General features: G+C 47.0%; 1 protein-coding gene across 3 annotated transcripts in view; it reads left to right on the forward strand.

Moving 5' to 3' along the window:
- Nucleotides 1-1,384: 1,384 nt before the first annotated feature.
- Nucleotides 1,385-26,116, forward strand: part of Fam171a1 (family with sequence similarity 171 member A1) — a 132,080-nt gene continuing 107,348 nt past the window's right edge. For 2 of the 3 annotated variants that reach the window (XM_045135024.1, XM_045135026.1), the window contains exon 1: nucleotides 4,147-4,258. In XM_045135024.1, coding sequence (XP_044990959.1) covers nucleotides 4,162-4,258 — 97 coding nt within the window. In that variant the 5' untranslated portion in view covers nucleotides 4,147-4,161. Of the gene's footprint in view, nucleotides 1,482-4,146; nucleotides 4,259-26,116 lie in introns of those variants that run through there. The other variant, XM_045135025.1, reaches the window with a different exon arrangement.

Here is a 26,116-nt window from a genome sequence, read left to right on the forward strand (position 1 = left end):
TTATAGTCTGTTATTACGATATGAATGAAATTTTGTAACAAAAGCACCAGCAAGGAGGAGGATGTCCATGGCATACTTCTGACCTGTGTGATCCTCACAGTAAGTTTGCCACTTACCAGCAGCTTCTGACTCAGGGTGGGAGGCCTGGGAAGGAAAAGAGGAAGGACAATGGCTTTAGAGGCAAACTTGGATGGTGAAAACTCCAGCATAAGGGCACCAACAACAGGAAAGAGCCCAAAAGAACAAATAATCCTGAGTTCAGAAACTCTGACATGGAGGCCCCGAAATCAAGGTCTCAGGAAAGTGCAGACAGGAAAAGTTCTGCATGTGGCATGCCTTCTTTTGGCACAAGTCTTAGGAACTGAAATCAGATGCTGCAGAGTCAAGCGACTTCTGAGCAATTTCAAGTAAATAAGGTCATAAGTCGCTTCTATTCAAACAATGAGAAATCTTACCAAAGGCAACAGGAAAAGTTCTCGAAGGAAAGAACACTCCTGACTCATTGTTCTGCAAACACTCCCTGTCAAGTAATCTTTCCCCCTGCAGTTGCTCAGCGCTTGTCTGATGATTGGAACATGAGAAAAAGGTAAACCATTTTCTTTAATTCCAGTAAAGGATATGTGCAATGATTTTGTTTTTACACTCTGCTAGATTTGCAAATGTATTTGCTTGTGCAGTGTTGCAGAATCTGTGCTTGGAAGTATCTGGAAAGTATCCATGAGATGAGAGAATGTTTCTCAGGCTGTGTTTCCCCTTGGCTCAGGACTAGCTTGCAGCATAGACCACGCAGCGTACTTAGCCTTCCTCGGCTTCACACAGGAGTCTGCGAAATAAGAGGGGTGACAGTTCAGAAATGATGCATGTTTGATTTGGAAACTATATAAGCCTCAACGTTGCTATAACTCCTGAAAGGTCACACTGTTGGCCAGTTTCATTACACGTATCACAATAGCTACCACCATCACACCCAAGCCTCTGTCCCTACAATTATAACCCAAGCAATAGAGTCAATTATAACTGCTTCCCTAAGTGTTCTAGCCATAAACAATAGTCATCTCAGTGACAACAAGGCTTACAAAAATGAAGTAGAACAAATTTGTTGACTTCTGGAATTTTTATTTGAAACAATGATAACTCATAAGAAGTTACCAAAAAACAAAAAAACTACAGAGAGTCCCGTATACTCTTCCCACTAAATGCTAGCCCCATTTGTGATACCTTATATACCTTGGTACATTATCAAAACCAAAAAACTGACCTTGGCACAATACTGTTAACCAGATTCAGACTGCAGTAGGATTAGAGCAGGTTAAAACAATTTGGACACTGCTGGAGGTAACAAGTCATGTGCATTAAACTTGTTCTTGCAGGTGATGTGGTACAAGTATTTGACCTTGCTATCAACAAGCCTGTACGTTTTGAGGCAAATTACTTAACATCACCAAGCCTCAGCTTTTCATCCACAAAATAATACCAAGCGGGTAAGTTGCTATGAGGTAATATCACTAGCCTAGTGAGTGGCATGTGTTAAGAGCTCCCCAAATACTAGTTTCCTTTATCCCTTCATAAGATCTTACTAGTTCATAGTTTTTGTTGGAGGTCCAGGTCTCATCCTATTAGTGAATCCATCATCATCAATGTTGTTGTCATTATTATTCAGTCTGAGTCTGTCTCATAACCAACATCCTGTCAAAGGGGTGTGTTGATGTGTGTGAATGCAGGCGTGTGCACATGCCATGACATGTATGTAGAGATCAGAGGACAATTTCAGCTGTTAATCCTCACCTGCACTTTGTTTGAGTCACGGTCTCACTCACCACTGTGTCCTCAAGATTCTCTGGTCTCTGCCTCCCTTGTGGCTGCAGGCGGTGCTAGGACTGACACCTGCACTCTAACATCCATCCTGAAGACCCAAGCTCAGACCCGCATTCCTGTGGGGCAAGCACTGTTCCTCAAGTCCGCTCCCCAGCCCTCAGAACTCTTTATGTAAGTTCCAGCCCTGAGAGAGGCTTCACCTGGAGCCAATCCTGTTAGAAGGAGCCTTCTTCAAGAAAGTCACTTGAAAACTGCCAGACCACCCTGCTCCCTGCAGCCACCTAGCTGGTCTGACCTCTGTCCCCAAGGGCTGGCATCCAAGTCAGAACTGAGATATGAGCATATACCATTCATGTCTTCCTCCTGGCTGGGAGGCAGTGCTGGAGGGAATCGGGCTGTGCCCAATAGCGGGGGTTTCTTTCTGTTTGCCCGTCCATGTGCCACCTGTACTAGTGCACAATTTGTCCAAATTGTGGCATGGGTCCTCAGAGTGACAAGAAAACCCATCTGGGCTTAGCCACCTCCTGGCTTTTATTGCATATCACAATAATTTGTTTATGATAAGCCAACTGGGCGAGTGCCATCCTTCATTCTCTTTTTTGGTGCAGTGCCTGTCATTGCCTTTTATGCTCAATTAATACAATTGCAGTAATGAGCATCCTTCTGGCCTCGTATTCTGGAAGCAGTTCTGGGCACAGTATGAGTCTGGAGATTGCCTCCGAACCTCAGTCCCCAGCACAGTGCCCAGGAGGGTCATTGCAGTACTGGTTAGGAGTTGGGGTAGAGAGATGGGTGAACATGGGGGCTTTATGGAGGGACGTACAGACAGAGCTGGGTTGAGAGAGAGCGACGTTGGGGTGGGGATGGAGCATCCTAGACTTAAGGGGAGCCTTAAGGCTATTAAGAGTTTGACTAGAGCTAAATTGCCTTTTCTTATACTCTTGCCTTTGCCATGGCCAGCTGTGTACTTTGGGACATACTCCTTAGGCTCTATTTTCTCACCTGTGAAGGACAATAATGATTTCTACCATAAAAAAAAAATTGAGGGTGGGGCATGATGAATTCCAGGTCAGCCTGGGCTAGAGAAAAACCCTACCTCGAAAAATAAAAAATAAAAAAGTGAGGCAGGTCTCACTAGGTAGCTCAGGATGGCCTTGAACTTGAGGTCCTCCTGACTCAGCTCTCTGACTGGTGGGATGACAGGTGTGTTCCACCACGCCACGTCCCCTCTCTACCTTTTGTCACAGGTTGTGGTGAAGATTCTTTGGCCCTGGGCCTATCTGTTCCCTTGTTAGAAAATCTAGTTTTAACAAAACGAATCCTTTTCTGGGTAGTGGTCGCCACAGATGTCTCAGCAGGATCCTCATCACCCACAGTCCTCCCTAGATGAAGCTGTCACCCCAAGCCTGCCTTTAGCAGAGATCCTGCTAGGTAACGTTATCCAGAGCCCCTACTCCCGATCTTTCCTTTTGGGAATTTTTCACCCAACCAACTTCATGCATTCCTTGGCTATCAACTCCCATTTCCCCATGTTGTGCTCTCTGTGGAGCCCGAACTGTCTTCCCAGCTGCAAAATCCAGCTGCAGCAGTCCCTAGACCCAGTGCAGTAGCCCTGATATGATCTTCCTCCGTGAGCCTCAGCGTCATTGAATATTTCTTTTTGCAACAAGACAAAATAAACAAAGGTGGGGGCGGGGAGAGAAAGCACCCAGGACCTCAATCAATGAAAATTCCCTCCCTATCCTACCCAAGCATCATTCAACGTGTCCCACCCGGGGCCTCCTACCGCGCGTGCAGGTTCAGAGAGGCACTGACAGCTGACCTCTAAGGTCAGGTGTCAAATCTACCCTTAGAGGGGGACGAGGACAGTTGCGGGATGGCTTTGCACTGAGGACCCCCGAGGGAAGTCCCATCCTCCACGGGCACGCTGCCCGTCGACCCGGTAGGTGTCCGGGCCTGGAGGGGGCTCGGGATCTGGCCCGGGGGCGGCTCGGCTGGGAGGCTGGGGGCGCGGGGCGGGGGCTTCCCGCGGCGCGGCGCGGCGGCCGCCAGGTGGCACCCGGGCCCGGGCGCTGCGGCGGGCGCGGGGCGCGGCGGGGCGGGGCAGGAAGGGGTTAAGGCGCCGGCGGCGGCCGCGGCTCTCGGGGAAGCGGCGCGCGGGGCGCGGAGGAGGGAGCGGCCGCGGCTGCGGGGCCCGGCCAATCGGGCGGCGGGCCCGGCGCGCGGAGCCAGCAGCGACGGCGACATGGAGGGAGGCGCGGCGCCCGGCCGCCCGTGACGCGCCGCCGCCCGGCCCCGCCGCTGGGAGCCCGCGCCCGCCGCCCCCGGCCCCGCCGCCCCGCGGAGATGAGCCGGCCCGCCGCGCTGCTGCTCTGCTTGCTCGGCTGCCACGTCTGGAAGGCGGTGACCAAGACGCTGCGGGAGCCGGGCGCCGGAGCCCAAGGTCGGTGGGCGGGCGGGCGGCGGGACCGGGGCGCTTTGTGTCGCGCAGGCCTGCAGCGGCTCGGTGGCGGGAGGGTCCGGGCCGCGCCGTGAGCGAGGCCCGCGCAGCCCGAGCCCCGAGCCGCGGCGCCCCCCGGGCCTGCAGCCGCTCCCGGGATGCGCTCCGAGGGGGCGGCGGCGGCTCGGCGGCACGCGTCCGCGCGGGGTCCCCTCCTTTATGCACAGACCCGGGCACGCGGCCCCGGCCCCGGGCTCCCCGCTCCCGGGCTTGGGTCGGGAGTCCCCGCGCGAAGGTGGCGCTCGGCCCTTTTGTTGCAGCGGGGAGCGGGGCACGGCCACCGCCCCGGGGTGTCCCCCTGCGACTGGCCCCAACCCGGACCCCAGCTCCGCGGCCGCTGCCCTTCACAGCCGGCCGCAGTTTGGGAAAGTTTCGGGGGTCTTCTCCGCCCCCTTCCTAGCCCACGTCGTTTCCAACCTTTAGGGATCTGTTCAGCGGCCCAGGAATTCCCCTAAGAGGAGAAGGGCTTGGAACGGGGAGGGCCAGATCACTTAAAATCATTTTCAGGTCTGTGTGTCGCCTGCTTGTGCCTTTTGTTTAATCTTTGGCCTCTGCAAATTCGCTTTCCAGCCATAGGAGTAACGTGGCTGCCTCTGAGAATGGCTGCACGCTTAGGAAAAAAGAAAAACCATAATTGGAGGAGAACTCAGGATCTTCCTTGGCATGGCTTTGTGGGGACAAAATCTAGTGCTATTCCGTTGCTGGCGTTTTCCATAGGCAACTGAGATTACCAATGAGCATCTGAATTCACGCAGACACCCGTTCCCTGGGCTCCTGCGGTCCCCAGACTTTGGGCCTCTGCAGGCTCCGGAGAGGTTGGTTTTCTTGCATAGACTCCAATCCTCCCAAGATTCCTTGCAGAAAGATGTGTGTCCTGCAGAGTTGGCCCCTATGCTGAATGCCGAAGTGCTCCATCCCGCTCTCCTCTTGCGGCTAACCCACCCGTGGTGCTTGGGACCAGAGAAGCCCAGACTTCCACCCAATGTCTGTCAGCTGATGTTGATGACAATCTGGGTTTAGTTCTACGTGTTGAATTCAAGGTTGGCATATCCAACACTTGCTGAATCACTTGCTGGCATCTCTTGAATGTGTTGTTGCTTCTAGAGTTGACAGTAAAATATGACCACTGTGAATTGGATATAAATTTAGTAATGTATGTTATGGAAAGGAGGGCATTGGTAAGGAACCAAAAGACCTCCATGTCTCCTGTAGAAAATGGATGTTGATGACATTAGATCATCCCTGTTGAATTGTAGGGTTTTTTTTTCCTATTATATTCCCGCAGCGTTTTGAATCATCTATTTTAATGAATGATATCTGCACCTCAGTGAGGCCGTTATTTTCAAAGAGCAAGTTGGATTTTTACCTTTTTGCTTTGTACTTGAAATAGCAATATATGGAAATACTGAGTTCATGCAGTTATAGACTAGGGAAAGGCATGAATTCCATTTTTAAATTCTGTACACACACACACACACACACCAGCTTTATGTGTAAGACCAAGTCTTAGTAAGCTTTTGCTGCCAAGCCTCTAGAAATGGAATATTCCATGAAGTGGAAGAGAAATGATCAACCTGCGAGAATATTTATGCCCTGGCTAGGAATATCTTAGTGTGGGGAATGGTCTCAGTGGAAGACAGAGCATCTTGGAATACTGTTTCCCCTTGGATTGCTTTGTGAATTCCAGTACCGATGGCTGTGTGAGGTGTTGAGCTCAAGAGCTATGTCAGAAGTCAGACTTGGCACTTCAACTTTAAGCTAGCCTGTTGTTAAGGGAATGAACAATTTCTCAGGGACACCTCAATCACGCTGAGCTCTTCAAAGCATTTTTGACATTTATCACTCTATTAACATAGTTTGTAGATTCACGTTTCCTTTCCTCTCCTGGGTCATTTCACTCTGCACTTTCACAGCTGATTGTCAGTTTGCTTTGCACATGGTCAGTGCTTAATGGGGGAAAAGTTGCAGATATTAACACAAACCATAATTTGTAAGTTTTACTGTTGCTACAGAAACAAGCATTGTACATACATGGTACACCAGCTGGGCTTGGAAATGACCTAGGCAAATCTACTTACCTCAAACATACATAAATCACATGCTCTAGTATTACAACTAGATTGCTGGGACTCAGTGGCATCTTCTTTATAAAATGAAGTGTTATTATAATGTCTGGGGTAAGAAAGTAACTAATCAGCAAGATATTCTGGTATCGCTGTGCTATTTAGATTTGAGAGGTAAAAGCTAAGGGCCGCCTTCCAGTTCTCTTCATGTGGCTGACTTTACCAAAGTGACTTGTGCAGTGCAACAGTTGGTGGCCTGTGACTCATGGCTGTAAACTAGCTCTGGAATATGATTGGTCATTTTAAATGCTTTGTCTTTGTTGTCCGGCAGCACTTATAGTAGCAGTTTTCATGAGCATTTTACACACAGCATTATTCAAAAGTATTGACTAACTTTTGGCTTTCTGTGCCTCCTACAGAAAGGCATTTGCGGGGTTGGCAGGGAGGTTTTTCTAGAAGAGCCGTGCATTCTGCAGATGTACCCCACAGGGATGCAGTGGTGAAGCCCAGCTCTGTCTGTGCATCAAGATACAGGTCAGCATGAGGTGAAGGGCTTCCAGCTCGGACTTCTACTCTGTGATCTTTGTATTGTTCATATCTAACAGTAAGGCATTTTGCGGTGAGGTGTCAATGTTTTATTCATTGCAGAAAATCTACACTCTGTCATAACAGCTGAGTGAGTGGTTGGATACCTCTCTGCTCTCCAAGAGGTCTCTTGTTTGCCAAACTTGAACTCTGGTAATCAGACCACTGTGATCAGATAGATGAAGGGCAGCGAAGTGATGGATGGAGGGCCATCAGGAGATCAGCCAGCAAGCACACAGACGTACACACTAAAGGAAAACCTGGAAGAAATGTATGTCAGAGATGTGGAAGAAAGAGTGTATCCTGTGATAACTGCCTTATGTACTTTTTGTGAAACATGTTAATGGAAATTATTTTATATGTTCATATATACACAGATAGACATATATCCCTGATATTATTGCTTTTTCAAATTACAAAAAAAATTGTAAACAATCTTTCTCACTTGGTTTTTGCCCAAGTTAAGGACGTTTAAGTCCACAGTTCTAGCTAAATAATTTTGTTCCAGCAAGCATGGAACTGAATATATTTTAAACATTAAGCTTTAGTATCCACAGATAATTGGTAATATGAAATAACTTTTCAAAAATCCTAGGGAATGACACTACCCATGAAAATTATTTTTTTATAAAATGAAAGTTGTAAATAGGTAAAATGTAAATCAGTTAACCACATTAGAAGGGACTGTGTAGTAAGTTCTTCTAAAACAAACAGTTCAATGTATTTCATCCAATTCCATCTTCCTGTAGTCAAGTGTCTGTTTCTTAGACTAGTTCTTCTTCTTCCAGGTTCAAGTCCAATGCAAATATTTGTACCTCTTCCTTTCATTTGCCCCTTTTAAAATGTATCAGTCCTTACAGATTACAGTAATTAAGTCCATCTGTGTGGATGACTCCAACTTTCCCCTCACTTCCCATTGGCTGATGACTTAGCTCTGTTTCTTTTTTTAAAAAAAAAAAAAATTTATATATTTATTTAAGAGAGAGAGAGAGTTCAGCCAGGGCTTCTAGCCACTGCAAACAAACTCCAGATGCATGCACCACCTTGTGCATCTGGCTCACATAGGTACTGGGGAATCAAATCTGGGTCCTTAGGCTTCCTAGTCAATTGCCATAACTGCTAAGCCATCTTTCCAGCCTGACTTAGCTTCACGTTTTTATGTCTAAAAAGCCACCACACATTTCTTTCAATGCACCAGGTTCACCTTAAGCCTCTCTTATTATCCTTCTTCCACCCAGCATATTTTAAAACATTGTACTAAGAATTTTAACATGGGAACAAGTCATAATTTGATTGTATCCCTTTTCTTACCCTATTTTGTCCCCACTTCATATCCCTATTCCATTTGGGTCCCCAACTCTTTCCTTCTGTTTTGATATATTATTCTCTTTGTCCTCCTCCATCCTCTATGTCAAAATGTTGATGTTGGGCTAGAGAAATGGCTTAGTGGTTAATGCCCCTGCCTGCAAAGCCTAAGGATCAAGGATCAGCTCTCCAGATCCCACATAAACCAGATGCACAAAGGTGACATCAGTGCAAGGTCACATATGCACACTAGGTGGCACAAGCATCTGGAGTTCAATTTCACTGGCTGAGGTCCTAGGGTGCCAATACCACCCCCCTGTGAGTGAGTGTGTGTGTGTGTGTGTGTGTGTGTGTGTGTGTGTGTGTGTGTGTGTGTAGGTGTAGGTGTCTTGCTTTTGCTTTCTGTAAAATAAAAAAAATTAATGTTGCTGTTGATGGACTCAGAATTGTGCAGTTCTTGTGGAGCAGTCACAATGCCTGTGAAGTCATGAACGCACCAGTCCATTCATATCCCGAGGCCAGGGCCTCCAAGTGTTGCCTCCCATTCTGTGACTCTTCCATGCTTTCTGCCCCCTATTCCGCAATGTTCCCTCAGTGTTGGATGGCGGGATTTAGTGTTACGCTTTCAACAGCCTCTTGTTTTCAGCTTTGTTGGGTTTGAGTCTCATCAGTGTCTCCAGCATCTCCATGAAAGTAGCTTCTTTTCTCCAGCCAGCAGAGCGAGCAACACTCACATTCCTCCAGCCACTTCCTCCGCAGCGTTCCCCACAGGGCATGATGGAGGTGATTCACCCAGTGCTAAGCACTGGGCTTCCTCTCCTTCTCTAACCAGAACAGCATTAACCACACGAGCATAAACATTGACAGTTAGAAGGCAATTTGATGAGCTCAATGTATCTATTTAGCCAAAGAACAGTAATATCTTCCCTCTAGGGTCTATGTACTTCCAAGCCATAGGCTTTTGATTCGGTTTTCAGTGCTGGGCATGAATTCACTCCAGGGCCCTCCCATGGAGTGGACCATAAATCCAACCAGATAGTTTGTTACCCCCATAGCTTCCATGCTACTGCTGCCCCTGTGGGCACCGCTTGCCAGGCTGGTTGATTGTGTAGCTTGCAGGATCTGCCACTGGTTAAGACCCGCATCACACTTGCCAGCGCTGTGGGTGCTAGCCAGCAGGGAGGAGGCTTCCAGCTCAGCTCTGACTTATTTCTCAGTGACCTGTGACTGTGGTGTCTTTAGCAATAAGGTCTTACTGTTTATTTCTGGTGGGTAAACAAGAGCACTGGCAGTAGCCAGCATTGTTGTGGGAGCCTCATGGGCCTCCCTGACCAACAACTGGAGTAGGTACCCGTCCCTTTCACAGGTTTCCCTGCAATGTATTTTCTTGACTCAAAATCTAGATATCCCCTTAAGATTCCTTTTCTCCCTTGTAGCCATGAAATGACTAATCTTATAGGTACCCTTTTATAGCATATTCTAGAGCCAGAGGAAATTGGTGATTAAGGTTATTTTCCTTTTTCCAAAGAAGAATATACCAAGAGAGGTAGACTGGCCCAAGGAAATGCATTCTCAAGGTAAACAGAACTTGTGATAGGTAGAGCAATGGCCACAAAGATGTCCATGTCTTAAAATCCCTAGACCCTGTGACTATGTCATTTTGCATGACAAAGGAGACTTTGCAGAGCAGATTCATTTAGAGCTCAGGAGATGGGAAGGTTATTCTCAATTACTTGGATGGGCCCTATGTGGTCCCAGGGAAGGCTGGAGGATAGAGCCAGACAAGGAAATGTGAACTTGGAAGTACAGGGCCAGAGGTAGAGGGAGATGGGAGCGATGAACCAAGGAATGCAGGCAGCCTCTAGGGACTGGACAGTCAAGGAAACAGGGTGTCCACTCGAGCATCCAGAAGGAATGTAGTGTCACCCACATCTTGAATTGAGACTAATGAAACTAATTTTGGACTTCTGACCTCCAAAAATGTAAGATAATAAATGCATGTTGTGGGCCTGACCCAGTGGGTAAAAATGTTTGCCACACATGCATGAGGATCTCAGTGCATATTCTAGGCACCCACATAAAATGCCAAGCATGACTGCAATCCCGGGGCTCAGGAGCAGGATCAGGAGGACCCCTGGACTTGCTGGCTGGCTACATGAGCTGGATCGGTAAACTCCAGGGTCAGTGGGACACCAGGAAAAAAATAAGGTGAGGGCTGGAGAGATGGCTAAGCGGTTAAGTGCTCGCCTGTGAAGCCTATGGACCCCGGTTCAAGGCTCGGTTCCCCAGGTCCCACGTTAGCCAGATGCACAAGGGGGTGCACCCGTCTGGAGTTCGTTTGCAGTGGCTGGAAGCCCTGGCGCGCCCATTCTCTCTTTCTCCCTCTATCTGTCTTTCTCTCTGTGTCTGTCGCTCTCGAATAAATAAATAAAAAATGAACAAAAAATAAGGTGAACAAACTGCCCTCTAAATACCTCTTTATGTTAATGCTGCTCTCAGTTTTGGTTAGAGAAGCTTCTCTTTTCCTGATGGCCGTGACCACTGGGGTAACTAGTCACCTTAGTGCTAAGAAGAAGTGATAATAGAGTTTTAGTGCTGAGACATCTCTGTCACACTCTCTAAGGCTCAGAGACAATTGAAAAAGATGGTGGAAAGAATGTAAGAGCCAAAGGAAGGTGGGGGGAGGAGGTGCTTACAATATGATACAGTCTTCCAGACACAACATGGCCTTGATATTCATGACCCTATGGTGTCGGACACAACCTATCCAAGACCTTCATAATAGGCAGAGACATGATAATGTCAAAATAAAAGAAAGACTGATTGGAAAGAAGGGATTCAGTGGAGGGTGGGTTTTTTTGGGGGGGGGAATGGGAATAATAGGTGGGAATTATCATGATTTATTGTCTATACTTATGGAATCTGACAATAAAATATTAAACATAAGGTACAGAGCGATTAAGACACTTGACGTCGACCTCTGGCCCCCACATGTAAAACACTCACTCCACTGACATCCGGTCTTCCCAGCCTCCCCATTTTCCTCAAGGGCATATCTTTCCTAACTTCACTTCCCGTTCTCTGCCAATCATCATCTCCAGTAGAATACTGTTTGCTCATTTCCTAACTGATTGCTGTCTAACCTCACTTCCTTTCACCTACAGCCATGCTCTTTTCAGCTCTTAAACTCAGTTCCCAACTATTAGCACCTGTTTTTACTATTGAGTATGCCATATATTTACTAGACAAAAGAGGGTCATATGTGGGGAAGGTGATGCATTTTGTGTATAAGCTTACTTTAGAAACCTACTTTTTACATTACATACTCCAGTTGGAAAATAAATGCCTAAGAATAATAAATAATAAAATGACTATGTAAGTAATTATCTAACTGCTAATAATATGTTAAGACACAATATATATGTGGTCTAATTCCCTCTGTTAAGATAAATTTCCATCAGGAAGTGTTTTTGTTGGCCTTCATAAGCAAAGGCTCACGCCTTTACTCCCAGCACTCGCATGGCTGAAGTAGGAGGATTACTGTGAGTTCCAGATCAGCCTGGACTACAGAGGGATGCCCTGCCTCATAAAACAACAAAAAAGACATCACTAAAGTCCTTCTTATATAATTGGGCAGGAGTCTCTGAAATACAGTGCAACCCACTCATACCTTCATCACTGACAGGCTAGCTACCTGTTGTCCGTAATGTTTATTTCCAGATATTTCAAGGTTTACCTGCAGTGGACACAGAAGTTGTATTCAGGAGGCCACACATGAGTGTCGCTGAATGCGCCTAGGGGTGGTAAGTTAGGCAGAAGGCTGACTGGAGATCAGATCATGGAGCTGCCGCAGCGTAGGCTCGGGAGTGGTGGTGCCGTCTGTAGTGACTTCCAGTCTCACTTGAAACTATGAATAATATTTTGAACCCTTAATTTTCCATAAGAAACAAAACATACCCAAATGTAAAAGCCAGCAAGGTCCCTTGGAATTGCATGAGGTGCAAGTGGCCTGAGAACAGAAGTCCTAGGTTAGGGTCCTTTGCAAATGGGCTTCAGAAAGCTCGCTTGTTACACTGCTTGTCTTGTGTCAGCTGTGCCCCAGGAGAGAAGCAACCCAGGTTGAAAGAGGAAGAACACGGTATCTTCGAGTCAAATAACATTTTCTCCTGTTTAGACTTTTTTTTTTTAGCTTAAACATTGAACATAAAAATCATTGAATTTGTAGTCAGGGAAAGATTTTTGGTGTGCTGTTGGTAGAGCTGAATGAAAGGTGATGAACTCTTTGATTCAAGTTGTTCTCAGTCCCTAGAATGACTCATATTAGGAAGACTGCTGATTTCAAAGGCAGAATCAGTGGCCCAGGGTCAGTGGACAAAGGCCATGACTTCCCCTTTGTCCTGACAGTGTTTGAGTGGGGCTGAGATTTAATTCTTCCTTTCACTACTACATTATCTCTTAAATCCCTTTGCTTATGAAGGCCAACAAAAACACTTCCTGATGGAAATTTATCTTAACGGAGGGAATTAGACCACATGTACATTGTGTCTTAACATATTATTAGCATTTGCCATTTAGATAATTACTTAAATAGTCATTTTATTATTTATTAGTAATTTTGATGAAGTCTTTGTTGGATTATTGATCATACTTTCTTATTCACAAAGGGGCTTGCAAAATCTAGATCCAAGTTTAAATCCAAATAAATAAAAGATGCTCTGTAGAGCAGTAACTGTGGCAGAAACTAAATTACAAAATAGGATGGATTAATTTTCTTTCTTTCCTTTTTGGTTTTTTAAGGTAGGGTTTCACTGCAGCTCAGGCTGACCTGGAATTCACTGTGTAGTCTCAGGGTGGCCTTGAACTCATGGCGATCCTTCTACCTCGGCCACCTGAGTGCTGGGATTAAAGGTGTGCGCCACCATGTCCAGCTTAATTTTCTTTATAACCAGAAGGAGAAAGACTTGGATGCTTTGAGTGATGAAAGTGTTCATCAAGTCAATATCAAGTAGACAGACTTGGCTTACATAAGTCACCTGGACAGTGCTGGGTGCACTGGTGAGGGCAGGGCTCTGGGGAGTGGTTTAAGCCCTAATCCTGTTGCATCCTGACTCACCTGGCCACATTGAGAAGATTGTCTTGGTCCTCGAGGTAGGGTTACTGGCTTCATATACTATAGCTTGTCCACCTTATATCATCATAGAGCTGTGACTTTTGGTCACGCAGGGACACAGGGCTGGGTAGGTAGGTCTCTGCTCGCGTTGTCTGTGACAGGAGTCCTGCTGTTCATCAGAGGCAACTGAGCGGATCCTCAGGTGGAGAAGCCCAGGATATAAAGGACAGCCGCGAATGGGCAGCTTCAAAGTCCTGCTCATGAAGGGTGATCTAATCCCAGGGGACAGTTGGTCCAGAAGGGAAAAGATACACAGAGACAAGAGGAGAGCTGGAGGAGGTTTTAGGGCAAGTTTCCCCCCACTGTGGGAGGAAAAGTTTTACATATGTAGTTCTGTGTGATGTATGTGCATGTATGTTTGTGTGCCTTGTGTATCTGTTGTATGTGCATTTGTATGTGCGTGTGTGCGGATACACATGTTTGCATGTGTGTGTGTGGAAGCCAGAGGCTGTCATTTGGTAACTTCCTCAGTAGTTCTGTACCTTGTCTTTTGAAACAGGGTCTCTCACTTAATCCTAAGATTGCCACTTTGGATTTGAGTAGACTAGCCAGCCAGCCAGCAAGTTGCAGGGAGTCCCTGTCTCTTCCTTCCAGCTCTGGGATTGGAGGAATGCACCACCATGCCTGGCTTTCATGTAGGTGCCTGGGTCTCTGACCTCACATCCTTATGATCCTGATGCAAGTACTTTACCACCTGAGCCATCTCCAGCCTACACGTGGTAGTTTAAAACACCATTCTTATGTCACAGTTCTCATGAGACAGAAAATTGGTCATAGCACGGCCCAGCAGAGTCTCTGCTTGGGACTTCATGAGACCAAGATTGAAGTGTCCACTGGGCCTTGTTTCTTGGAGGTGTTGAGAGCAAATTTGCTTCTTGCGGATATGGGGCTAAGGTTCCTGCTGCTTTGTGGTGTCAGGATCCTTTCTTTGCTCAGTAAAGCCACTTGCAGTCCTTGTGACCCTGACACCAGTCACAGCAGATGAAGCCCTCCCCGCACGATTTGCTCAACCGCAGCTCTGGACCCAGCAGAGAAGGCTCCTTGCCTCTAGGGGTGACTTTGATTAGATTAGACTTTCAGGAAGATCTGGAGTGAGGTCCCTGTTACTTGGTTACTTCACCTTATTCTCTCTGAAGTCCTTTCTGCCATTTGCTTGCCACGATATAGTCACAGGTTTCAGGAGTGAGGGCATGCCCATTTTGCCCATGGCTGCCCAATGGTCATGTTAGATTGTGCCTTCTCCAGTGAACCTTCTCTAGACAGGGTCTCAAGAGAATGACTCCCCTGATACAGGGGTTGTTGAGGAAGAGGGATAAAGCTGCCAGGTTTATTGCTTTCATGTCACTGTGACCCAATACCTGACAGAACAACATAAGGGAGGAAAGATTTCTTCTGGCTCATGGCCTCAGAGGGTTTCCCTCCATCTTCCTGGGTAAGGGATCTGGAGCAGCTGAGTGTTGGCTCACTCAGTGGCAGTAGGAGTGTAGAAGGGACTGTTCACATCATGAGGGACCAGGAAGTGGAAATGGCTAGACCAGAACCGTTGGCCAGCCTGTTACCTTTCAGTGGCTCTCTTCTGCCAACTAGGCCCCACCCTGGAAGGGCTCTCCAGCCTCTCACACTGGTACTGCCAGCTGCAGTAATGGGTATTAAAAGCCCGAGCCCGTGGGAGATGTTTCACGCTTAGACTGTAACAGCTGCTGAGGGTTTTCTCTGCACGTCTAAGAAGGGTTCTGCGCTGGTCAGTTCTTGTCCCTTCCTACCCTCAGACTTTAGAACCTGGCATAGGTACAAATACGGAAGACATTAGAGGCTGGGAAGACGGCTACATGGGTAAAAATAAAATGCTTGCTGTACAAATGTGGCAACCTGGGTTCAGATCCCCAGAATCCAGCCTGCCTGCAGCAAGAGAAAAGCAAAAACAAGAAGCTCAGGGGCGAGCTAGATTTACTTTTGAGGGATACATAGCAAGGGACTTGCCTCAAACAAGGTGGAGGGCAAGGACTGACACCAGGAGTTACCCTGTGAGCTCCGCAAGGGCTGTGGCATGCGCGAGTATGCACACGTGCGCACGCGCGCACACACACACACGCACACACACACACACACACAAACCCTATAATGCAACTTATACCAAAAGCAATATGTAAAAGTTATAATTATATTTAAAGTTAAGTTTTTGTATTTTGACTCAGAACTTAGGAATATAGGGGTATTTTTTAGATTGCTGTGATTTATTAAATTCGTTCAAGTTATGTATCTGTTACACCTAATATTACACCAGTGTAATCAGTGTGACAGGTACTCTCCTAGACAAGACAAAATAACAATTGCAATTAACGAATATCAGTTGAATGCTTGTTACTATGTAAGTAATTTGATGGATTGTTTTATTTGATCTTAATATCCTTTGAGACAGGGATATTGTTCTCATTGTATATGAGGCACAAAGAAGGTCACACTTTCCCAAGTCACAGTGACGAGTAACATCCACTGTGCCACAAGCAGCTTCCTGGACACAGGGCTCTGCAACTGTGTGACTTGGAGGCTTAAATTATAACACAATGCACACAATGTTGATCACCATGGCATTTTGCTAGTGTGAATTAAGAAAGACAGAAGTATCCCCTTGTAGTCCCTATTTAACTTTGACTAAGGAAAGTGATGTTGAACAGTTCTGTGTGGAGTGTGTCCTAAGAGCAAGCTTGGTACTGGTGCTGCGTGGGATCCAGATGTGGAGAAGAGATAAAAGCTCATATGAACAACTCTGGTGGGTGCTGAAGGAAGATTTGTAGAGCAGGGTGGTATTTGGGGTTGGGGAAATCATTAGTGTTTGGCAAACTTTATATAATAAGAGAAAATGTTTGGACCTATCATTTGGGAGCTGATGTTTGGGAAGGGTGTGGTCATGTGTAAAAGTGTCATTTAGGTGTGGTTGGATTCATGAAGTGCAATGAGATGACTTTTTCTCTTTGGCATAAGGAAAGGACTTTATTTATTCCAAAGTAAGTGTAAAATGCTGTTATTTGTCATTTGGGCTTACTTGCAAGAGCTTAACCTTTTCTTTCAAGAAAACAATCTTTCTAGAAGTTGGGGAAGTGGCTCAGTGAATAAAGTGCTGGTTCTGTAAGCACGAAGACCCAAGTTCAATCCCCAGAACTATACAAAAGTGCTGGTCATAGAGATACATACTAGTAATGACACCAACACTGGAGGAGAGACAGGCAGATCCCTGGAGCACGCTGGCCAGCAAGCCTAGCCTAACTGATGAACTCCGGGCCATTGGGGACTCTATCAAAAAATGTGGATGGGAGCTGGAAAGATGGCTTAGTGGTTAAGGAGCTTGCCTGCAAAGCCTAAAGACCTGGGTTTGATTCCCCAGCATTCGCAGAAAACTAGATGCACAAGGTGGCACATGTGCCTGGAGTTCATTTGCAGGGTATTGGCCCTGGCATCTTCCCCCCTCCCTCCCTCCCTCCCTCCCTCCTCTCTCTCTCTCTCTCTCTCTCTCTCTCTCTCTCTCTCTCCCATATATATATATATATACATATATATATACATATATACATATGTATATATATATGTAAAATATATATATATACATGTATATATATTGTGTATATATATATGTATGTGTATATATATACGTGTGTGTGTGTGTGTGTGTGTGTTTATGTATGTATGTTTCCCTCCCTCAAATAAATACATAAAATAATAAAACATGGTGGGAAGTGTTCTTGAAGAATGACATCTAAGATTGTCCTCTAGCCTCTATGCACACACACCTACATGCATGTGCACATGCATATGTATCTGCACAAACATAAGAATGCATGCATACATGTGCACACATACATACATGAAAATTTCTAGTTTTCTTTTGCTTATGCAATGATACACACCACTTTGTGTCTGGAAGACAGCATTCCAAAGCACTCCTTCCCATCCTTTGGCTTTTGAATTTTTTCTGCCACCTGTTTCACAGTGATCTCTGAGCCTTGGAGGGTGTGACAAAGATGTCTCACTTAGTGCTGAACACTCCACTGTCACTTCTCCTCGGCACTGTGGTGAGTGTTGAGTCTCCCCAGTAGTCACTGCCATCTGAACAGAGAAGCCTGTCTAAACGAAAGTGAGCACAGCATTAGTACATGGGTATATATCTAAGTATCGGGCATGATATATCTTTTTAGTAAGACAACAGTGGTCGCTTCCCCCTAAGGGCTTAAAGACCTTCCCAGCTATAAGCTTTTTACTAGGTTTTCAGTATTAGACATGAATTTCCTCCCATGGAGCCGGCCTCAAATCCTATCAAAAAGCAGTTGGTTACCCCATACTAGACATGCCACTGTGGTACTACTGGCACATCTTGCCTGGCTGGCCAGTTGTGTGATGACTCATCTTCCTGTCCATTTAATAATCATCCTGTTTTTGACCCATTCTCAAATTTGTCTTTGGTATTATTGCCTTTTATCCCCAGGACTTAGGCATGTATATAATTAGTGTTGAAAATTTATTTATTTTTCTCATAGAGAAATTTACATTTAAGGAAGTATGCAACCCCAAACCTTTTCAAGGTACCAGAATATTATCATCAGTTTTACATATTTCTTGATTCCCCACCTCAGCAAGTTCCTGCTCTGTCCTTAGGTACAACCACAGTTCTGATATTTAGAAAATATTATTTACTTATTTGCAAGCAGAGAGAAGAGAGACAGAAAGAATGCAAATGCACACGCCAGGGCCTCCAGCCATTGCAAATGAACTCCAGACACATGCGCCACCTTGTGCATCTGGCTTATGTAGATACTAGCGAATTGAATCTGGGACCTTTGGCTTTGCAGAAAAGTGCCTTAAATACTAATTCATCTCTCTAACCCCTGTTTTGTTTCTTTTTTAAACCATAGATTTTGACTTTTGTTGTTGTTGGTTGTAGAACTTCAAATACATGAAACCAGACAGAATGCATTCTGTTGTCTTTTGTTCATTGTAACCTTTTTTGAGGTCCATCCATGTTATGGCTAATATCAACACATAGATTGCCTTATTCAATGCTGTGTAATAGGAATATTCCAGATTGTTTATCCATTCTTCCACTGATGGATACTCAAATTAACTCTAGTCTTGGCCATTTTCTATAGCTCTTCTGTGTAGTCTCTCGTAATCTGAGAAAATGCCTAGAATTCCTGGTGTTAGGGTACGTAGATGTTTAGTTGCATAAGAAAATGCCTTTTCCAAATTGATTATACCAAAATATATAAGCTTTTTCTCTTGCTTTAATCTCTTACTAACATTTGCCATTATTCATCATTTTAATTTTAGCCATTTTAAGGACAGACTTATTTGTGTGAATTTGACTGGTAAAGCGAGCGCGGGACTGGGGAGGTGCGTCAGCCAGCACGAGGACTGCTGCAGCCTGGGGCCTGGGCCTCCCAAGTTGGGTTCTCCAGCCCCCACATAAACGGCTGGACATGGCTGTACGCGTCCGTGACCCCAGGCTGCGGGGGCGGAGTCCTCAGAATCACTGGGGCTTGTGAAAACTGTAGCTCTGCATTGAAAAAGACTGCATCTAAAGCAATACGTGGATGAGTGATGAAGGAAGACCGTCCAGCATTCCCCCGGCTTCTGTGTGCCTGTGTGTGCTTCTGCACATGCATGTACTGCGCACCACACACACCACACCACGCTAACCACACACCACACACCACGCTAACCACACACCACGCACCACGCACCACACACCACACACCACCCACACCACACACCACACACCACACACCACACACCACGCAACACACACCACACACCACACACACCACACACCACACACCACGCACCACACACCACGCTTACCACACACCACGCTAACCACACACCACGCTAACCACACACCACGCTAACCACACACCACGCTAACCACACACCACGCTAACCACACACCACACACCACGCACCACACACCACGCTAACCACACACCACACTAACCACACACCACGCTTACCACACACCCACGCTTACCACACACCACACACCACACACCACACACCACACACCACACACACCACACACCACACACCACACGTACATGCACCACACACCACACACCCACACACACCACACCACACACCACACACACCACGCACCACACACCACACACACCACACACCAACACACCACACCACACACCAACACACCACACACACCACGCACCACACACCACACACACCACACACCACGCACCACACGCCACACACCATGCACACACACACCACACACCACACACCACACACCACACATACCACACACACCACACACCATAAACACCACATACACACACACCACACACCACACACACCACACACCATGCACCACACACCACAGACCACACACACACCACACACCAAGCACCACCCACACACACACCACACACACCACACACCACGCACCACGCACCACACACACCACGCACCACACACCACACACCACACACACCACACACCACACACCATGCACCACACACCACACACACCACACACCAAACACACCACACACCACACACACCACACACCACGCACCACACACCACGCTAACCACACACCACACACCACGCTAACCACACACCACACACCACACTTACCACACACCACACACACCACACACCACGCTTACCACACACCACACACACCACGCACCACGCTTACCACACACCACACACACCACACACCACGCTTACCACACACCACACACCACACACCACACTTACCACACACCACACACCATGCACCACACACACCACACACCACACACCACGCTTACCACACACCACACACCACACACACCATACACCACACACACAACGCACCACATACCACACACCACACACCATGCTTACCACACACCACACACCACGCTAACCACACACCACGCACCACACACACCACGCTTACCACACACCACACACACCACACACCACACACACAACGCACCACATACCACACACACCACACACACCACACACCACACTTACCACACACACAACACACCACACACACCACACACGCCACACACCACACTTACCACACACCACACACGCCATGTACCACACACACCACACACAACACATACTACACGCAACACACACCACACATACCACACACCACACACTACACACACAACACACACAATGTACCACATACCACACACCACACACACCACACACCATGCACCACACACACCACACACACCACACACCACACACAGCACACACACAATGCACCACATACCACACACCACACGCACCACGCACCACACACACCACACACAGCACACACACCACATACCACACACCAAACACACCACACACACAACACACCACACACAACACATACAGCACACAACACACACACAACACACCAAACATACCACACACCACACACACAATGCGCCACATACCACACACCACACACACCACACACCACACATACCACACACCACACATACCACACACACCACACACCACACACACAACGCACCACATACCACACACCACACACCACACATACCACACACACCACACACCACACACACACCACACACACCACATACCACACACCGCACACCACACACCACACATACCACACAACACATACCACACAACAAACACACCACACACCACACATACCACACAACACATACCACACAACACATACCACACAACACACACACCACACATACCACACAACACATACCACACAACACATACACCACACTCCACACACTCCGCACACCACACTTAATGCACACCACACATACCACATGCCACACATACCACACATGCCACACATACCACATGCCACACATACCACATGCCATACATACCACACGCCACACATACCACATGCCACACACACCACAGACCACACACACCACAGACCACACACACCACACTTAACACACACCACACTTAACACACACCACACTTAACACACACCACACATACCACACGCCACACATACCACATGCCACACACACCACAGACCACACACACCACACTTAACACACACCACACTTAACACACACCATACATACTGCACACACCACACATACCACACATCACACATACCACATGCCACAAACACCACATATCACACACACCACACATACCATATGCCACACACACCACACATCACACACCACACACCACACATACCACACACCACACATACCACACACCACACTTACCACACACCACACATACCACACAACACACCACCCTTACCACACACCACACTTACCACACACCACACTTACCACACACCACACATACCACACACCACACTTACCACACACCACACTTACCACACACCACACATGCCACACACACCACATATCACATACATCCCACATGCCACACATACCATATGCCACACATACCACACACCACACATACCACACACCACACTTACCACACACCACACATACCACACACCACACATACCACACACCACACATACCACACACCACACATACCACACACCACACATACCACACACCACACATACCGCACACCACACTTACCACACACCACACATACCGCACACCACACTTACCACACACCACACACACCACACACCACACATACCACACACCACACATACCACACACCACACTTACCACACACCATACACACCACACACCACACATACCACACACCACACATACCACATACCACACATACCACACACCACACTTACCACACACTACACTTACCACACACCACACATACCACACACCACACATACCACACACCACACATACCACACACCACACATACCACACACCACACATACCACACACCACACATACCACACACCACACTTACCACACACCACACTTACCACACACCACACATACCACACACCACACATACCACACACCACACATACCACACACCACACATACCACACACCACACACACCACACACCACACATACCACACACCACACTTACCACACACCACACTTACCACACACCACACATACCACACACCACACTTACCACACACCACACTTACCACACACCACACATACCACACACCACACTTACCACACACCACACATACCACACACACCACACACCACACATACCACACACCACACTTACCACACACCACACTTACCACACACCACACATACCACACACCACACTTACCACACACCACACTTACCACACACCACACATACCACACACCACACATACCACACACCACACACCACACTTACCACACACCACACATACCACACACCACACTTACCACACACCACACATACCACACACCACACTTACCACACACCACACATACCACACACCACACATACCACACACCACACATACCACACACCACACTTACCACACACCACACTTACCACACACCACACATACCACACACCACACTTACCACACACCACACATACCACACACCACACATACCACACACCACACACCACACTTATCACACACCACACATACCACACACCACACATACCACACACCACACATACCACACACCACACATACCACACACCACACACACCACACACCACACACACCACACACCACACTTACCACACACCACACATACCACACACCACACACCACACACACCACACACCACACATACCACACACACCACACTTACCACACACCACACATACCACACACCACACACCACACATACCACACACCACACATACCACACTCCACACACACCACACACCACACTTACCACACACCACACTTACCACACACCACACTTACCACACACCACACACACACCACACTTACCACACACCACACATACCACACACCACACACCACACACACCACACACCACACACACACCACACTTACCACACACCACACACACCACACACCACACATACCACACACCACACACACCACACACCACACTTACCACACACCACACATACCACACACCACACACCACACACACCACACACCACACTTACCACACACCACACTTACCACACACCACACACACCACACACCACACACACCACCCACACTTCCTACACAAAAGCAGTAGTGTACATATTTTACTTTCCAGACATAAATGGATTGGTCTTTGAGGCACTTTTAGAAATACAAAATCAAAGTGTAACTGCTATGCTTGTGTTTATTTTGAACAAAATCTTAATGGAAACCTTTCTTCCTTCGGTGTTTTTAGACCTATCACATTATATAGTTATCTCAATGACTGATTGTCAAGTCTGATCACATAGAACCACTTTCTCAGCTGCCTGTCAGATAGGCTGTGGGGTGGGTACAGGCGTCCGTGGGATGTGGAAGAAGCTTGCATGTGTGCCTGTGAGATGTGTGACGTGCCTGCGGCTAGGATGACGAGGGAGGGGATGGAATCGCTAATCTGTGCTTGTGCAGATGGAAAGTGTGAGGCAACATGGGACTATCCTAACATTGTTTTCTCTTTTTAAGGGAAACCCAAGTGCACATGCTACTTAGAATGTACCGGTTTTTATACTCAAACCAAAAGAACATGATCTCTTTGTGCCTAAGCAGCTTCTAGAAGTTACTTAGGGTCTTCAGTAACCCTTGGATGTCACCAATATACTAAGCCAAAACATTGGAATATTCTAGTATCTTTTAAAAGTTATTAAGGCTGGGAAGATTGCTCAGTAGTTAATGGCATTTGCTTGCAAAGCCTTCCAGCCTGGGCTCAATGCCCCAGTACCCCTTTAAAACCAGATGCACAAAATGGCACGTGCTTCTGGAGTTTATTTGCAATGGCAAGAAGCACCAACATACCCATAGTCTCTTTCTCTCTCACTCAAATAAATAATACTTTTAAAAAACTTAAGATAATAGGGTTCTAAATATATTCACTACAGAGGGCAGTAAATTTGACCTAGAGTTAAGTGTACCAAGACACAGTAGACTGTAAAAACTGAAATGCCCTGAGACTTACACAGCTGTCCCCCAAAATGGGTATGACAGTTATGTGGCTTCCTTCTCTCCTTGAGTCCTGGTCTCTCCTGTGTCCAGAGCTAGCACCTATTATTGGACCAAAGTTTATGGTACCGGAGAAATTCTGGCGTTTTGCATATAGGTGGCTTTGGGAGCTAGTGAGGTGAAGTGCCGCTGGAGAAAGACCCCACACACAGGCTCAGGGCTTCTCTGGTCCTCTCTCCCCAGACCTCTTCCTAAGACTCGTAATGCCCCAGCGGCGAGGTGTGTGGTCCAGACCACATGGCTGCTCTGTGAATCGTGTGCAGAGCCCTGAGAGCTGCTTGGGAAGTGGGAAGGGACCTTGAACACAGTGTGGTAAGGGCTGGCTTCATGACGGCACATGCTCAGCCTGATGGGTGACAGGGGTTCCCCCTGAACCAACCCAACTCAGTTAGTCACCTGCTCAGCCTGCGCACACCTGGCCGTCAGTGTTCCAAGGGTTTTGACGAGGACAACACCCAGAGTTGGTCACATTAATTCTGAGTTGTCATGGGACCAGCAGACACTTCTGTCATATGCATGCACATGCGCATGTGTGAATTTGATGGAGTAGAGCTGTGGCCACCGGCCATGTGTAAATAAGGGAGAAACGGATGTTGGAGTTAGATCCGTCTTTGAGGTTCCACTTCTAATTTCTTGTGGCCTTTCCCACCATCTCTGTGTGTGAGCCTCCTGATTCTGGAATTTGTTTGCATACAGAAAACAGCCCACACTGTTGCTCTGCTGGTAGAGATAGGTCATAGAAACTTGAGTCTGGCTTCTTTGGACTGCAGAGACAAATGTGACTATTAGTATAAATAGGCCTTCTGTTGCTGGTATTAAGACAGATTTAGTAAAAGGAGAGGTGTTTCTTGTTTGTAAACCTCAAACATTTTCTTGCTTCAGCGCTCATGAGGTATGTTCTTCAAGTTCCTTGTGGAGTCCCACATTTATTTTGGTTTAATGAGACAGAAAGTCATGCACTAGGAACTGCTGATCAGTCTACTATTGTGGCATCATTTCTTTTTTTATTAAAAAATTGAAGTTATAATGCACAGCAATGAGTATCACTCTGGCATTTTATGGTGAGTTTTTGTGGACACGTACGTATGACGTGTGTAAGTCTGAGTGCACGTGAGCCGTGGGGCATGTGTGAAGGTCAGAGGACAACCTCAAGTGCCAATCTTCACTTTCCACCTTGAGGCAGAGTCTCACTGCTGCCTTCCCAGGCTCGCTAGCTGGCCCATGTGCTTCTGGAGGGTTCTCCCGATCATGTTTCATTGTTCGTTCATTCACTTTGTCCTGATAGTGGTGTTAATCAGCCTCATCTTCCAGTCTGACATCCTTTCTTCTGGTGGTCTACTGTTTTTCTTTTGTTTGCTTTTATTATCGGTTTCTTTGCAGCACTTTTCTTCCTTGTTATTAACTTTTTTAGAAATACGTATTGCTAATTGTCTCACCCATTTTCCGAACTGCTTCTCACACCCTTTGCATAGTAAGCCCGCCGTCTTCTGCGTCTCCTCTTCTGCTGTCTGAGTTCCGGACACCAGGAGCTCCGTGGCCCTCCTTGTTTGTGTTTCTGTGTTGGGCTGCATGTTTCTGTTGGCTTTCCCCAGCATCTTCTTGTTGAACAGCCTCCTCTTGAAGGCTCAGCCCCA

This window comes from Jaculus jaculus, chromosome 15, assembly GCF_020740685.1.
Source record: "Jaculus jaculus isolate mJacJac1 chromosome 15, mJacJac1.mat.Y.cur, whole genome shotgun sequence".
Taxonomy (NCBI): Eukaryota; Metazoa; Chordata; class Mammalia; order Rodentia; family Dipodidae; genus Jaculus; species Jaculus jaculus.